Here is a 16,895-nt window from a genome sequence, read left to right as displayed (position 1 = left end):
ATAACAGCAGATAAGGCAGTCTGAAACAGGAGGGTAGATGCTCCTCATTACTTTAATTATGTTAGAAAATAGCCAGCAAAGTGTGTACCAAACTTAAGATTGTAGGTGTGTAATACCACTGATACAGTGACGTGTATGCAAATCTAGATTGTGTGAAAGATCAGAGCTGAAATATACTCTGCAGCAGATTTAGATTCAGAAACTGTCACATATAAGTTAAGTTAAATAATTCAGTCTCCTCCTGCACTGGAAGGCAAAACATATTACTGAAGGATTACTGTTCATGTACAATGATATTGCCAAGTAAACCCTAGAGGGAAAGAAATGGAATTTCATTCCGGAGTGGTTCAAGTTGCATTTCTTCTGTATTCACTTGTTGAGCTAGCCAACTACCCATCCCATTGTTAAGTTGGCAAAGTAATAATAATAATAATAAAAGTGGTTTAAAAAATTGTGTACTTCAGATCCGGGAAGGAAAAAACTGTTTGCAGAGGGTGCTTCTGTTCTGTGCCTTTGCAGGGACAAGCTTTTCTCACTGTGTTCTCTCTGGCCATTGTGCAGGTGGTTGACCAGATCGACACGCTGACATCTGACCTGCAGCTGGAGGATGAGATGACGGACAGCTCCAAAACAGACACACTTAACAGCAGCTCCAGCAGCACAACAGCTTCCAGCTTGGAGAAGGTCAAGGTGCGGGGCAGTGCTCCGCTCATCAAGCCCCCTGCGCACCCCTCTGCTATCCTCACCGTGCTGCGGAAGCCAAATCCTCCCCCACCTCCACCACGACTGACGCCTGTCAAGTGTGACGAGCCTTCAAGGCTGCCTCCTTCGACCAACCCTGTCAAGACTAATGGTACCCTGCTGAGAAATGGGCCCAACCGCATCCCAAATGGAGATACATGCTATATACCGAACAGTAATTTGGACAAAGTTGCAATGCAGCCTCTAATGCATAGACCTGAGAAAGAGCGGTGTCCTCAGCCAGGAGCAAGGGAACGGGTGCGATTTAATGAAAAAGTGCAGTACCACGGTTATTGCCCAGACTGTGATGTTCGGTATAACATTAAAAACAGGGAGGTGCACTTGCACAGTGAGCCTGCCCGTCTTGTGGGAAAGCTGCCGCATCAGTGTCCTCCTCTGCCACCTCCACCACCTCCACTGCCTCCATTTCCCTTAGAAAATGGAGGGTTGGGGATAAGTTCCAGTAATAGCTTTCCTCCTCCAAGACCCGCGACTGTGCCTCCACAAACTGCGCCAAAACCCCAGAAGACCATCTTGAGAAAATCAACCACTACAACAGTGTGATGTATGCCACTTGAAAAAACTTTGTTTTTTCCTATATATAAACATAAATAGGTAATGAGCACTTTCTACTTGAGCAATAAAAAGACCCTATGTATTACTCCCTGTGTCCAGTGAAGTGGCATAAAAATCACATGGTAAGTACTGAGAGGAGTGCTTCTTGATTTTACTTGTAGTCACTGTAAAATATCATTATGGCAAAGGGTACTGAAAAATGCACAGGATTCAGTGCATGGGTTGTAAACTTCTATTGCAGTTTCATATCTGTGGCATGGTTTAAAAAACTGAAAAGAAAGTTCAGTTTGAAAATATGGAGTGGTCATTTGTGATAGATTTTCACTGGACTTAGTGGAATAAATAAGTGGAATAACTTCTGGGTTTGGGGAAACTTTCTGTTTCTAGCTACTATGTTTTAAAATGTTATTTTGATAAAACAAAGTGGAGTGCTGGATAATGACTTTTGACTGAATTCTAGCAAAAGCATTTCTCTCTACCTGATCGCTTGAGCAAAGGCATTGTGTGTGGAGCTGTGCAATAGTAGGCAATCATCAGACTTACATGCAGCTTGATCTTTGGTAGGGGAGTGAAGAAGTAATTGAAAGGTATGTTGACATTTCTTTGGAAGTTATCTCACATTTTATTTCTCACTTGTTCAATGTGCTGTAACCAAGGACAGAGCTTTTATGGGAGCAGGGACTGTCTCATTCAGTTCCCCTCTATTTCCACTACTTCCACATGAAGACTGGTGGTAATATTTTATCTCACTTACATGTATGTCCACTGTAGATTAAAGCAACACAGCACACTCCTGCATTTTTTACAAAGCTTTTTGTCTGGTGCAAATCTATTTTTGAAGGCAAAGAAAGTTTTGCCTAAGGCCTCCAGGGACATCCACTTAATTCTTGTAAAGAGTTTTGGAGTTGAAAAGCTCTGTGCAATTATGAAGCATTAACATGCAAAACAAGATATTGTTCATGTTATCACATTTTGATGGTGAACCCAATTAATATTCTTACTAGATGAAAAAAGTCCTCAGTGTTTTTAATTATATTTTGAAAGAACCTTCTTTTATTCTCACAGAGAGAATTGTTGGTACCTAAAGTTAAAACCCATCCAATCAGTGAAGAAAATATGATGATGAGTCTGTTATTTACAAAGTTGTGCCTAATTAGGATCTCAAATGGCCCAACAGCAGATGCTATATAAAAGCAGTGTTTTTTATTTATTTATTTATTTTTATTTTTTTTTATTTATTTATTAATATTATTTTCAGTTGAAATGTAAAACACACTCTATGGTTTGATCCAGGTTGGCTTCTCTAGGGTATTATGACAGAAAACAGATTTTTTAAATCTGAATTTCCACTTAAATGCAGTAATAGGAATTTAACTGGAAAAAAAAAAAAATCATCAAGCTGTACATGCAGTTTCCCTATATACACACTGTAGCACATTTAGAGTATTTAAACCAAAATAATAATAATCATAACAAAAATTTTAACAGATAATTACCTTTGAAAACTTCTACAGTGAGCAAAGATTATATATTGTGCAAATATTCATGCTTTCCCTAAGTGTTCCCCACATGCTTTTCATGATGCACCGCAAGTTTTGCATTGTTTGACTACATTTAATTTTATGGGGGTTATTGCCAAGTGAAGTCTTAGCACCTGTAGGAGAAGGCAGTAAGTTGTTCTATGTATGCACGAGATCTGTGCTGCCTGAGTTAAGCTTCTGTTGCATGGATTAAGCTCATGCCCTGCCTTTTACACGGAAAATTTCTTCTAAATTCATTGAAACAATGTGGGGATGTATCTACATATCTGTATTGTATAGCTTTGGTTTTTCGAGAAAACTGACCATCATGATGATTTTATCATGATGGGAACATATATCTGACAAAACTGACCATCATGATGGTTTTATCAGCGGGGAACATATATCAATCCTTTTAAATGGTTTAATATTTTTTTCCTTCTTAAAAGAGCAGTTGTGTACAAGAAATTGTTGGATAATGCAAGTCAAACCTTCCATATATAATATAAAATATTTCTCTGTCATCTTAAATTTAGGAAAATAACAGTGAATAATTGTAAGCGAGAGGGTACGCTGCATGTATCTTACCTCACTTGGCTCAGTGTTTTACAATATAAACTAATCTGTGATAGCAGTGCACAGAATTTCTCCTCTGTGTTCTGTCCTGGGCTTGTCGGAAACTCATGAATGTATTAGTATCTCCAAATTAAGATACTGTACTCTGTGGATATGCTTTGATATGCATCCAAGTTACAGTTTCATTGCAATGTTTTGTTTATAGTTCTCAGCTCTGGAAAGTGGCAGCTAACTCAGGATTGGCTTTTGTATTCTGCTAATTAAACCTAGGTATTTCATGTTCAGTTTTGTTCTCCTACATGTTCCATCTCTCACTTGCTCTCCTCTTTCAGAATGTTTTCTTGTCTATTTCACCATGCCACTTTAATACCATTTCACAAACTGTGGAAAAAATGATTTATGCATTTTGATGGGTGGAAAAGTACTGTGCCAAGTATGCACCTTTTCAAATGTAATGCTGCTTTTGGCCATAAACAAAACAAAACAACAACAAAACAAAGAAACAAAAATAACAACTTAGAAGTGTGAAGCTTTTTACAGCTTTTTTTTTTTTTTTTTTTTTTTTTTCCAGGTAGTTTGCTAATCCAGGCTATCTTTAATGAACCAAAGTGTTCCAGGTTTTCTGTTCATCATGCTACCAGAGATGAACCAATTCTTCTGTTTTAATGAGAACCTCCGTGACCTGTGTGTCATACTGGGAGGTAGTTTTATCAGTAGAATAGCTTCACAGTATTAACATGGCAGAATAAAATCCAGTTTAAAACAGGTATGCTTGAAAGGCATTTGAAACAATTAACTTTGAGCTTTGCAGTACTGTCTAGAAAAATAATTAAAATGGCATAAGAAAGAATGCAATACTACATTCAACCAACGGTGATTTTTACATTTAAATTAGGAATGTAATCTCTGTGAAGCATTTCTGAACACCTGTAACATAGGATGTTTCACTCCTGAGCAGAACGCAATAATCTAACCAGAATCAGACAGCAGTGCCCTTGAAACTTAAGTATAATTTCATTGAGATTGTATTTAATGTTCTGCACAGATGTTAATATGCTGTATTTCTGTACTGAACTTTATGTATTATATACTGAAGAACTGAAAGGCCATTAACAGTATTCAGAGCTTTAATGCAATATTTACCATAATTTCAGAGTGCTGCTCAGCTTTGATTCCCCAGTATTATTTTAAAGTTTGAATTGTCCGGATCTGGACATCTCAGAGGTAAATAGAAAGAGAAAGTATTTTCTATCAATTTAATGAATGTGGCAAGCTTAGGAGGATGGAAACAAACAGTGTAAATGTCTTATTTTGTAATAATGGCAGTGATTAAAAAGCAGCTAGCATATGAGTGCTTAGTAAGAAAGGAACACCAGGACTGCAAAATTGAGTAACAATCCATCTTAAGGATCTATGGTAGGACTCTTCAAAAAGATTGCTGATCTTTTTATCACTTCCTAAAAATCACTGTTCTTCCTTCTCTCTTGTCTTCCTGAGTTGTTACTCCTTTCAACACAGCTTTCATTGATCACAGAAGCAGATTTCAAATCTTCAGCCTCCTTTTTTTATGATGATGTCAATATTTTATTTAAAATTTTATATGCAGTAGGTAGTGTAGAATACAGCTTTTGTTAACTTCTTAAAGATAACTTGATTATTTGTTTTGAAGTGAGTATAGTGTGAATTCATTAATTACCAGAGGGAGCTGTGCAAGCTGTCTGGACCTGCCCATATCTCCATATTTCCATGTTCTAATTATGGCTTTCCTTTCAGTGAAACTGCGAATGGTGAATTTACATGTGGAGATAAAGTCATGCTATGATTGCTACCTCTCTCTGCTGATGTATTCTTAAGTTAGTCCTTGAGTATTGGGCATATATTTACAGAGGCAGCATTCTTGCGTATATGCTGTGTATACGTACACCCACCCCACGCTTTTTCAAGGGGTGGGTGTACGTATGTATGAAAAATACTTATCCACTGCTAAAACATTGATCAAGTTTACAGTTGTGTTTCAAACTAGTAATAAAATCATCTTGTTTAGAATGATGTAAGATTGGAAAAGTGAGACAGGCACAAAGGCATGCAGTGGAAGAAGTGCAATGGTCAGCAGTGGTACGCACAGTGTTTAGAACACTTGGCTCTGAAAAATACTTGGTGCCTTCTGTGTAGTACATTGTAGGTCAGTGTGTGGCATATAGCACACAGTAAAATCATCCTAGCGATTCAGACTGTGTTGGCACAGACCATGCTGCTCACAGCTGCAGTGGCAGCAGCAGTGCTGGTGCTGCTGGCTCAGCTTGCAGCAGCGCACTGCGTGCAAGCCACAGTTCAGCCTTGTCTTTGCTGGGGAACAGTTGTGGGGTAATGGTTTATTTTGTTCAGTTTCTGTTTGCTTGTTTGTTCTTTTAATGGGGAAAAAAAAAATAGCAGGGTTTTTATCTCACTGGGTTGTTTTGTGGTGGAAAGGAGCCCAAAAGTGGAGAGCAAGTTTTTCCCCCATATGTAATTTTGACAAAGTGTGGTAGTCCATCTTGGGATACCTCTGGGAAACATGTGCAAGTTACTGACATTCCTGATCATCAACAATTTGACATCTGGCATTGTTTGATGTCTGGCATCATTGGATGTCAAAGAGCTCTCATTAGTTGACACAGGTGCAGCTGGGATAAATGGGCTTGACTATGTATCTTGCTGCAGGAGGGTGGCCCATGCTCATGTCAATCTCTGCAAATCTGCTGCTGATCTCTGTGTTTTCACATTTGTTCATGAATGGCAAAGTCCTGGTGCTATGTGGCATGGGAGGTTTGGTTAAGAAGTAGCAGTGCCTGTCAGCTAAGCTGCATTATTCCAGCAGCATAAGAAGGTGAAGCCGTGGCTGTGCCTGGCTTGCTATGTGTTTCATCTTTGGAAATTTTAAGTCAGTTTTCTTACTGCTGAGATGACCATTTTTATGTCAGGTTATAAGGCAAGAGTCTCATATGCAGGCATGGCCAAGTGGAACTAGAACCTTTCATTTTTTGCAGGGCTGTTTTTCTTTTGCATAACTATGCATCTTTTGTGGTGTGATTTTTTTTATTTTTATTTTTTTATTATATGCATGTATATATATAAATATATATATTTAGGTAGCAAGATGTGGAAATAAGTCAGGTCTGGCCCACTAAAAAATACAACATGAACTGCACCCAACAGCCTGTCAACATCAGTGTTATAAACAATGAGCAAGATCAGGCCCATTTTGCTGCTTCACTTGGGAAAATAATGAGAGGAGCTTGCAGTACGGGGACTCCAGAAATTGCTGTCTTTTCTCCTCTGTAGAGAAAGAGATTTTTTTTATTTTATCCTGTAATATTTATGTGCTAAGACTCTTGAAGGAACAGAGCACAATCTATTTCACAGTTGGCTGTAAATTATGTTCATAATATGAAATTATATTTTTATAAGAGTTTTCTTATCTCAGATCTGTCCCTTGATGCTGTTTGCCTGATTTTTTTGACTGACCTCTTTTACAGTCTTGCAAGCAATAAAAGGAAAAATGTCATTTACATATGAAGGAAAAAAAATATATGAAAAAAGAACTTTGAGAAAATATGTTTAAGTAAATTCTTCAGCATTGTCTCCATGATTCTGACTAAACCAATCCCAAAGTTTGTCTTTAAGTGGGGTTATTACAATTGCTTGAAACTGAAACTTGAATCATTTTAATCATGAGAGAGCAAGAATAAAGTCAGTCAGTGACAGAGCTTTTCATAGAAGTGTTTATTTCCTTTCCAGTTCAGTGTTGCCATGTATGAGTTATTAACTCATGTTAGTCTCCTTTTGATGGTAGTATCTTCTTTATAAATGTCATTGTGATGATAATATATTTATAAATCTCTATTAATATAAAATTTTTATTTTTAGCTCCATTTTATTTTTGTAGGTACAGTGTATGAATATATAAAGGAATGCCAAATTACATTGTTTTCTGTCACCAAGGAGTAACTATCATATGCTGTAATTGTAATGGATGATTGTTTTCCCTTGGTTTCACAATTTAGAACCACAAAATCATAGAATATGATTGGAAGGGACCACAAAGACCATCTAGTTCCAACTCCTGTGCCATGGGCAGGGACATGTCTGACTAGACCAGTTTGCCCAAACCCCCATCCAGCCTGACATTGAACACTTTCATGGATAAGGCGTCCACAGCTTCTCTGGGCAACCTATTCCAGTGCCTCTAAACCTTTTGAGTAAAGAATTTCTTCTCAATATCTAATCTAAATCTAGCCTTTTTTCGTTTAAAGCCATTGCTTTTTCTCCTATCACTGGACTCCTTGACAAAGTGTCCCTCTCCAACTTTCCTGTTGGACCTCTGTAGGTACTGGTAGGCTGCTATGAGGTCTCCCCAGAGCCTTCTCTTTTCCAGGCTGAACAACCCTTACTCCCTCAGCCTGTCTTCATAGGAGAGGTGCTCTATCCCTCTGATCATCTTTGTGGCCCTCCTTTGGGCTCGTTCTAATAGCTGCACATCTTTCTTGTGCTGGGGTCCCCAGAGCTGAATACAGTTCTCCAGGTGGGGTCTCACAAGAGAAGAATAAATGTGGAGAATCCCCTCCCTCACCCTGCTTTTGGTGCAGCACAGGATATGGTTGGCTTTCTGGGCTGCAAGTGCACATTGATGGCTCATGTTGAGCTTCTCATCAACCAATAACCCTCCTCAGAGCTGCTCTCAATCCATCCAGCCTGTATTTGTGCTTGGGATTGCCCCAGTCCAGGTGTAAGGCGCTTGGCCTTGTTGAACCTCATGAAATTTGCACAGGCCCACCTTTCCAGCCTGTTAAGGCCCCTCTGAATGGCATCCCTTCCCTCCAGTGCATTGACTGTACCACATATCTTGGTGTCATCGGCAACCTTGCTGAGGGTGCACTCAGTTCCACTGTCCATGTCACTGACAAGGAAGTTAAATAGCTCTGGTCCCGATACTGACCACCGAGGAACACCATTCATTACTGATCTGCACCTGGACATTGACCACAACTCTTTGAGTGCAATCACCCAATTTCTTACCCACTGAGAGGTCCATCCTTCAAATCCATGTCTCTCTAATTTAAAGACAAGGATATAATGTGGGATAGTGTCAAATGCACAAGACCAGGTAGATGATGTTGGTTGTTCTCCCCCTATCTATTAATGCTGTAAGCCTACCATAGAAGACCACCAGGTTACAACATGATTATGTAATTCAAATTTGTAAAGTTAATTTTGGGCCTCTGACACACATGAGACAAAACACTGTGTTCAGTGGTCATTGAGAACAACTAAAACTGACAACAATGTATGTTCACTTCTGAAGCAAACCTATTTGTCTTTGCACATTCTTTGTAAAAAGAAGAAAAAAAAATGGAATAAAAAAAGGTTGCAGAATCTTCTGTTACTACATAAAAAAGTTTTTTTTGTACACTTGCACACTGTAAGTACATTCTAGTTTCATCCTACTTTATAAGAAAAAAAAACTCTCCAAGTGACATCTAAATTGGTAAATATTAGATTTTCAAATATTTTCAAATCAAATATAAGGAGATAATGATTAGCTGAAGGTAATGTAAAGTAAAAGAAAAACCTCACTGATCTTCACAATTTCAAGTATTTACTCTTGAAAACTACAGAACAGGTCTTTCAAAATAGTAGATAAAAACACACATATGAGGAAATATTCCAATACATCAGTCCATATTGATGAAATGCATGAAGGAAATTAACTGGATATATCTTCTCAGCTTATCCCTATCTTTGTGGACTAGCTTCCTCATACCATGTTGTTCAACTAGTCCAGCTGAATCAGTACGAAAAACAACAAGAACAACAACAAAACAGATAAAATGATTTTCCTTTACATTCTTTTTTTTTTTTTCTTTTTTTTTTTTCTTTTTTTAATTTGATTTTAAACCATTGTGAATCTTTATCTATCTATCTATCTATCTATCTATCTAATCTACCGATCTATTTATTTATTTAAAGTGAAGACATGCACATGTTTGTGGAATGTCTCTAGAGCACAAGGAGCTCTGTGTGTAGTCCAGGCAGAATTGGAAATGAAAGAGCCAAACTGTCCAGTGCAGGCTGGAAACATTGAAGTCGACTTTTACTTGAAACCTGGTTCATTTTATTCCAGAAGTTTTGAAGTTCATTGTTTTTAAGAATTGTTCATAAATAAATCTGCTGATACCTTAACTTGTACTGCATTACCTAGAAAGTGTTTGAGATGCTTATCACTTTTTACCTCAATGACTAAAGAAAGGATTAAAAGTCACTTTTGCTATTTAGGATATAGCTGAGCAATAATGGTGATACCGTCATTAAAAGCCTGTTTCTGTGCTAGAACTGAAGGTAGAGAAATAACCCAAAAAGCAAAGTGGCCTAAAATAGAACTTTCACAATTAGCTGTATTGTGGATTGAATATGGAGCCCAGTAATGAATGCATAGAAAACAAGAAATTTAATTGCACATAGTAAATAAAAGAAAAATATGGGTAAGTGTTTTAAATGCTGTCCAGTGGAAGAGGAAGAGGATAAATGGAAAAGAAGATACTAATATTATAGTAAGAGTTTCATATCGCTGGGACTTGCCTTTAAGGTACAACATGAAACTAGGTATGATGCATAGCGGCAATGCCCATGAGGAGCACTGGCAGGCAACAACAAACTTCTTATTGGACTGACTGTTCCTAGCCTTGTGGCATTTCTGGGCCTGAAGCTAAATCAGATTTATAAGGGACATTATGTCTCAGTATCTCTTGCCAGACAGGTCTGCAGGTCAGTATAATATGATAGCACTGCCCGAGTGCACTACAGAAGACACAAACCCTGTAATTTGCTCAACACAGGGTTTAATTATATCAGAATTATAAAGTGTTTAGGTTAGTCTGAAAGTTTAGCTTTTTGTACCCTTCATAATTTTTTCTTTCCTGCTTTCCCCTTTCTTTCTCCATAAATGTGTAAGAGAGAGAGAATGGCATAAAGTTCACCTCTGTTTAGCTTAATTTAATGTTGATCAATATTATTAAGTTTATTAGGTTTGTCAGTAAGAATGTTTACAAAGGATATTCAGATGCTCTTTGCTCACTTCTAGCTGGAAACATACCTATCATCAACAGTCAGTGACATAAACTGAACAAAGGGAGTGAACAAATTACCTTCAATCCTTTAGCATGCCTTGACTAGTAATGGGCTTCCAATTTCACTCTAAAAGCTATCACTGAATTTAATTCTGAGTAGGTGATTGAAACTAGGTCTTTCTGGTTATCACAAATTGAAGTGTTATATTTCACAGATTGAAGTTCTGCTTGATGTATCTGTCACATGAAAACATTCACATCTTTGTGGTCAGTGCTTTTCATCCTAAATATTCAGAATTAATTTTCTGACACTGTCCCTCACACTTGAATGCTGGAGGAGGGGGTGATAAAGGGCATCTTTTATGACCTCTTACTGGAAAATAAAAAGCTTTCCATCAGAAACCTATGTAGATCCTTGTCAGAATAGGCCTGGCTTTCTGGAGTCTGATTTTAGCCTGAAAACTAAAGAACCTAGATTTCCAGGGACTCTAAAATTCCAACCAAAGTATTGCTAGTTCAAGAGGTCTGTTGTTATTGTTAATAGTAGTAAATTTTTGAAAAGATTGAAACAAAACACTTCTTTTCTGAAACAATTTTAAAGTTACTTTTGTTTCCATGAATTTTGTAATAATTCTCCATTGTTCTACAGTGAAAGAAAACATTTAAAATGTTATAATTCCATACCAATACAAGTAATCCTAGTTCTTGTTCAGTGAAGTTTTCTAGGCAGCATATATCGTGGGCAAGAAAATTTTACAGAGGGACTTTTTGCAAATCTAAAAATTGCCTTGTGTGTTTGTTTAGTGAGGCACAGGATTCTTTGCTGTTCTCACATCAGTCCTTATTTCCCGAATGTATGTTAACAGGATGTGGTATACAAACTTGTAATTCTAGTTTTATTTTGTACTGGAAATCAACCCTTCATTATTTTTTCACCCTTTTCTAAAAACCAGTAATATTTGATGTGTGTCTAGTGCCAAGCAGCAAAATGTGGGAAAGAAAGCTTTGTGTACTCCAAATATCCCAATACATGATTACCAAATATGTCTTAAAATATATTCATTGATAGGATTTAAATATGCTTAGAAATTTCATTGAAGGGAAGGAAACAAGGAATCAGGTGTTTAAAATGACATAGCTCTGGTATTTTAAAATGCAAAGAAAAAAGTGCTTAATTTATTTCATTTAAATAAAGTCTCCAGTTGTCTAAGTTTTAAGCTCCAAGTGTGTAATACTCCTGATAGAAAAGGATAATGACAGTCTCTGACTCTAGCTAATTTACTAGTGTAGATTCAGGAAATCCCCAAAGTTAATTTACACTAGCTGACTTAAGAAAAAGAAAGTATTAAAACTGTAAGGACTATATTGTCCTCTAATATAATACATTTTTAATTTGAAGATCTAAAGGAATAAAAGGATATCTAAAGAGATAAAATAGAAAGTTCTTACATTTAGCTGTGTGTAACATTTTTAAAGCTCAGTTTTCATCAGTATTGGGGCACAATCAAGTGTTTTGGTGGACAAAGAGTTTAAAGAATCACAGAATCACAGAATCAGCTAGGTTGGAAGAGATCTTCAAGATCACCTAGTCCAACCTCTGGCCTAACACTAACAAGTCCTCCACTAAACCATATCACTAAGCTCTACATCTAAACGTCTTTTAAAGACCTCGAGGGATGGTGACTCAACCACTTCCTTGGGCAGCTGATTCCAATACCTTGCAACCTTTTTGGAAAAGAAGTTTTTCTTCTTATCCAACTTAAACCTCCCCTGGTGCAACTTTAGCCCATTTCTCTCTCTCCCCTGCCACCCCCTTCCCTTCAAAAAAAAAAAAAACAAACAAAAAAAACAATCACACAACCCCAGAGAATCAGTAACAGAGCTGTTTATTGCCTGGACACCTTGAAGGCAAGCCTGCAGGATGTCTGTGGTGTTTGGTGGCTCCAAGCTAATGCTTGCAATGGAGCCTGAGCAACAAGTAGGGGGCTTGTTGGGAACTCCTGTGATGCTGTAGGTGCTCTTGGATGGCAGAGCACAAAGACATGCCACAGGAGTCCCAGATCTGTTCTGGCAGAGGTGGATCCACTTCCATCCGTTCCTCCACATCTGGTGGATCCAGCTCCATGGGCTCCACGGTGTTAGGCAGTCCTTGCCTGGGACTGCCCAAACAGGATGCCTTCCATCAGGAATGTTTTCAGGCCAGGGTGTTGAACCAGGCGGTTGTCCAGTTGCACACCTCAGTCCCATGCCACTGTTGGCTTGCTTTTAATGCATGGGTCCGATGGTACCATCTGGTTTACGGCCATTACTGAGTCCTGCACTGTGCTCTGGACTATGGGTGTGCCCCTGCTCCCTGTGGCTGTCTGCCTGATGCTCCTGCCTTCACTCCACATCACTGCTGCTCCTATGGTAAGGCCCATGCCCCCTGTCACTGTGTGTTTGAGGGGCTGTCCTGTTCCTCGCATCGTTGTGATGCCAATGGTACTGCTGGTATTCTGGTCAGATGCATTCCTTCTTGGTGCTTCACTGGACTACATCACTGTCCTTGCACACCAAGGAGGCCTGCTGCTTGCTTTGCTGTTTCTAGTCTTCTTCCTGCCACACAAGCTGGCAGTCAGAGGGCCTAGATGCTCAGCGAATGGTGGGCCAGCTGCAGGGGTCCTGTTTTATAGGGCCTGCAGCAAAAGCTGGGCAGTGGTGGCCACTGTGACCTCAGCAAGCCTCTCTGATGGAGTGGCCCACACATGGCCAAAGGTGGCTATGTTGGGAGTGGCCTGGAAGTTGCCCTCACATGGACAAGGATGAGGGTTGGGGGGGCTGAGGGCCCCTTTTCTGGGGCTGACTCCCCTGGGCCATTTGGCTTGCCAGAGGGAAAGACTGTCCCTAGGCCACAGGGACTGCCCTGCACCTCCCATCCTGTGCCCTGGGTTTATTTTTAACATTGTTTTTTAGGCAATTTCATTCTATTCATTATGGAAAAGGTGCAGAATAGGTGTCAAAAGTGGGAAGCAGTAAAAGGACATAATAGCATATACATTCTATTTTAGCTTCACGACAGCAATCTGTTAAAAATACAAAGGTTTATGTTGTACTGCAGGATACAGGACAGAGAAAACCTTACTGATATCAACCCTATGCAGCTAGACTAGGTTGAGACTTTGGAAGTGGGTGGTGGGTTTTGACTTCCCTTTGTTTGATGGGATGGATGTTATTTGTATGGCTGTCATTCCGTGATCATGTGTCTTTGGTGTACATCTATCAGGCAGCTTTTCAGTGCAGCCTGGATCTGAGGTAGGTGTGTGAATCTGGTGACACTTCAGTTGAATTATCCTGAGAGAACAGTGTGTTCCTGTGTGTCTCTGTCAGGTTGCCACTGCTGGGTGCACTGGTTGCCACCCACTGCCCATTCTTCTCAAACTGAGGTGGCTGGAATAGCATCTCAGGCACTACCGGACTGCGTATGTTGTCTTCATGTCTGCATGGACACAACCAAACTTCTCAACCAAACTGCTTCAGAGTCCATTATTAATCCTGGTCTTGCTGCAGGTGCACTTCAAAGCATTATTCTTGTTCTTGTCCCCATTTTGGCTCTTGCTCATCTTTAATGGTGGGTGGTTCTCATGCTTTGGAAAGCAGGGGCTTGATACGGGACTGGTAAAAGTAATTTGATCACATCAGCACTTCTACTTGATTTGTGATGACAGGGGAGGTGGTTAAATTGTGATTAAGAATCATGAAAAATAGTGGATTGCAGGATCACTTTGGTGCAAAGATGTGCAGTACTGAGCTTCTGTGGGCATAATATAAATGTTGTCCTGGCTCATTTCCTAGGATAGAGGTAAATGGTTCCTCTTCAGGAACTTTTAGAAGATCACCCAAAGATATGTTGATGCAATTTTACCTAAGTCATAATATGTCTATAGTAATGTATTTATACAGTGGTAGTATGTCAGCTAGTAGTGTTGCTGTCTTGTTTGATAGGCAAAGAATTACTTCTCTGAGTAAGTGAACATCTCCAATTTTTTATTGTATTTACTAGTCCAGAAGACATCTTTCAAAGAGAGGTTTATTCATAGATCACAACCATTGCAATACTAAAGTCAACAGGCAAAAATAAGGATAGGAATGTTTAATCTGTGGGCTAAAAAACTCTGTGAGCTTTGAAGTAAAAATATGTGGTACTAGGAAAAAAATATGATGAGTGGTTACTACACCAGATACTAAAAACAGATGGCAAATATACCCTGTTACTGGCCTTTGGAGAAATATTTAACACAGAGCTGTTCTGACAGGATTTTAATATGGTAAAATACTATATCTTGGCTACTTGGCTTAGACATGCTCACTTTAGTGGCTGTACATTGAAGCATTGATTCCTAGCATTACTAACCTTGATGAGCAGGTTGAGCAGCAAAAGTGGTGTCTAAGAGTGCCAAGATTAGAGGTTATGAGGAAATTATTCACTCAGAGGGTGTTGAGGCATTGTAACAGGTTGCCCAGAGAGGTGGTGGATGCCCCATCCCTGGATGTGTTCAAGACCAGGTTGGACAAAGCCCTGAGCAACCTGGTCTAGTGGAAGGTGCCCCTACCCATGGCAAGGGAGTTGGAACTGGGTGATCTTTAAAGTCACTTCCAATCTGAGCCATTCTATGATGCTATGGTTCCATGAAGATCTAGTGATACTGTTACTGGAAAACTGTCTTCATTAATTTGTGATTTCATATTCTTAAAAGCTTACTGGATGTTAAAATTTGTAGGTGTGAGTTTAAAGGATTAGAAAGAGGCTCACTCATGAACTCAATAGAAATAAGGTTTCCAATAACAGAGGGCCCATGCATATAGTAAAAACACAAGGTGCTCTTGTCCAAGTTAATACAATCAGACTAGAAATAATCTATGCAGTGAGGCATGTAGCTATGAAGCAACTTACTAAGAAATGTAGTCAGTGATCCACATGACAAAATTTGTAAATTAAAATTGAACATGTCTTAAAAACGGACATACAAATTCTGAGGAAATCACTTTGAAGATCTACAGTGATAAGCAAGAGGGCAAAGTAATTTACTCTAACACTCCCTGTTAGCCATTAGATGAGCGGTTGCACCTTTCATTAAAAGACAGACGAAATATATAATTTTCTGATGTTTCCAGCAGGGGAAATTTTGTACTTGACAAAGAAAAGAGATGAGAATAGCAGTTAAGCATGCCAGAAGAAATGGAAAATTAAAACTTTGGATTTAATGAACAGACACAACTCAGTGCACAGTATTAATAAAATGCTTCTACTTATGTGGTGGCTTGAAATTAAGGGGTTGGATGACTTTTATGGATGTACTTGGATGTGCCTCTCTACCTTTTAGAATGATTATTTCAGAATCAGACATATTTCTGGTATCAGTATGAAATCCACAACAGAGATCATCTGTAGTGACAAATCCTTTTGGCAGCCAAAGTGCTATTTGGCTGTCTAGGAATCAGCCTCAGAATCAGCCTGTGGATGTGGCCATAGACAAATGCTCCTCAATTCCCAGTGCTGATGTTATTTAGTATGCACTTTATCCAGCATTGTTTCTGAAAAACAATCCTAACCCATTTTAGCTGCTCATTCTTGTGCCAGCCCCTACAATGAGTCAACCACAGACATTTTTTTTGTGATGAAGCAGTGAACCATATGGGAAATCAAAGCTGTCTGATTTTTTTTTATTATTTTTATTTTTTTTATCCTCAAAACTGGTGTTGATGCGAAGTAGGAAGTGATCTATGGACACGCATGAGATTGTCAGTGAAATAGGAGAAATATTTTCTTTTTCTTTCCTTTTGGACATTGGGTTTATATTTATACTAAATCAGAAACAGACCTAATGACTGCTTTATTAAAAGTGAACATCTAAGGCTATGTGCTTCTTTTGATTTTACTATACAATGATGAAAAAGAATGCGCATCAGTCACATGGATGTAGGTTTCTGTCTTGGCTTTGCTAGTATCTAAAAAGCATGTAAGGATGCAGGAGAAATGTTTTGATATATACATACCATGGTTTATTGCAAATGGTATGCCTTAGTCAGTATAGCTGAGGAGAAGATATAATCAAAAAATGAATTTGAGTTACGATGTGATTTGAGCAATCCTTCTAATAAAATGTACTTCTTCATTAAAATTAAGGGAAACTAGTTTGCAACTTCTAAGAAATGTATAATGTATTTCTGTACCAGTTTGTCATAATGCCAATAAAGTAGTGAATAACAGCAGGAAAAAAAATAGTCATCTTTGCATTAATAAGGTAGTGGTCAAGCTTTAATTTTTTTTTCCTGCTAAGGGCTTGTTGGTGGATTTCTTTTTTTAATTTACTTATATTTTATTCTCCTACCAAGAATAAAT

The 16,895-nt window shown here is 38.5% G+C and overlaps 1 protein-coding gene across 2 annotated transcripts in view; it reads left to right on the top strand.

Moving 5' to 3' along the window:
• PRR16 (proline rich 16) overlaps positions 1-16,895 on the top strand; it is a 172,471-nt gene that overhangs the window by 115,739 nt on the left and 39,837 nt on the right. For both annotated transcript variants that reach the window (XM_084503010.1, XM_084503011.1), the window contains exon 2: positions 562-1,439. In XM_084503010.1, the coding sequence (XP_084359136.1) occupies positions 562-1,305 (744 nt within the window). In that variant the 3' untranslated portion in view covers positions 1,306-1,439. The remainder of the gene's footprint in view (positions 1-561; positions 1,440-16,895) is intronic.

This window comes from Aythya ferina, assembly GCF_964211825.1.
Source record: "Aythya ferina genome assembly, chromosome: Z".
Taxonomy (NCBI): Eukaryota; Metazoa; Chordata; class Aves; order Anseriformes; family Anatidae; genus Aythya; species Aythya ferina.
This window is presented reverse-complemented; position numbering and strand designations above follow the sequence as displayed.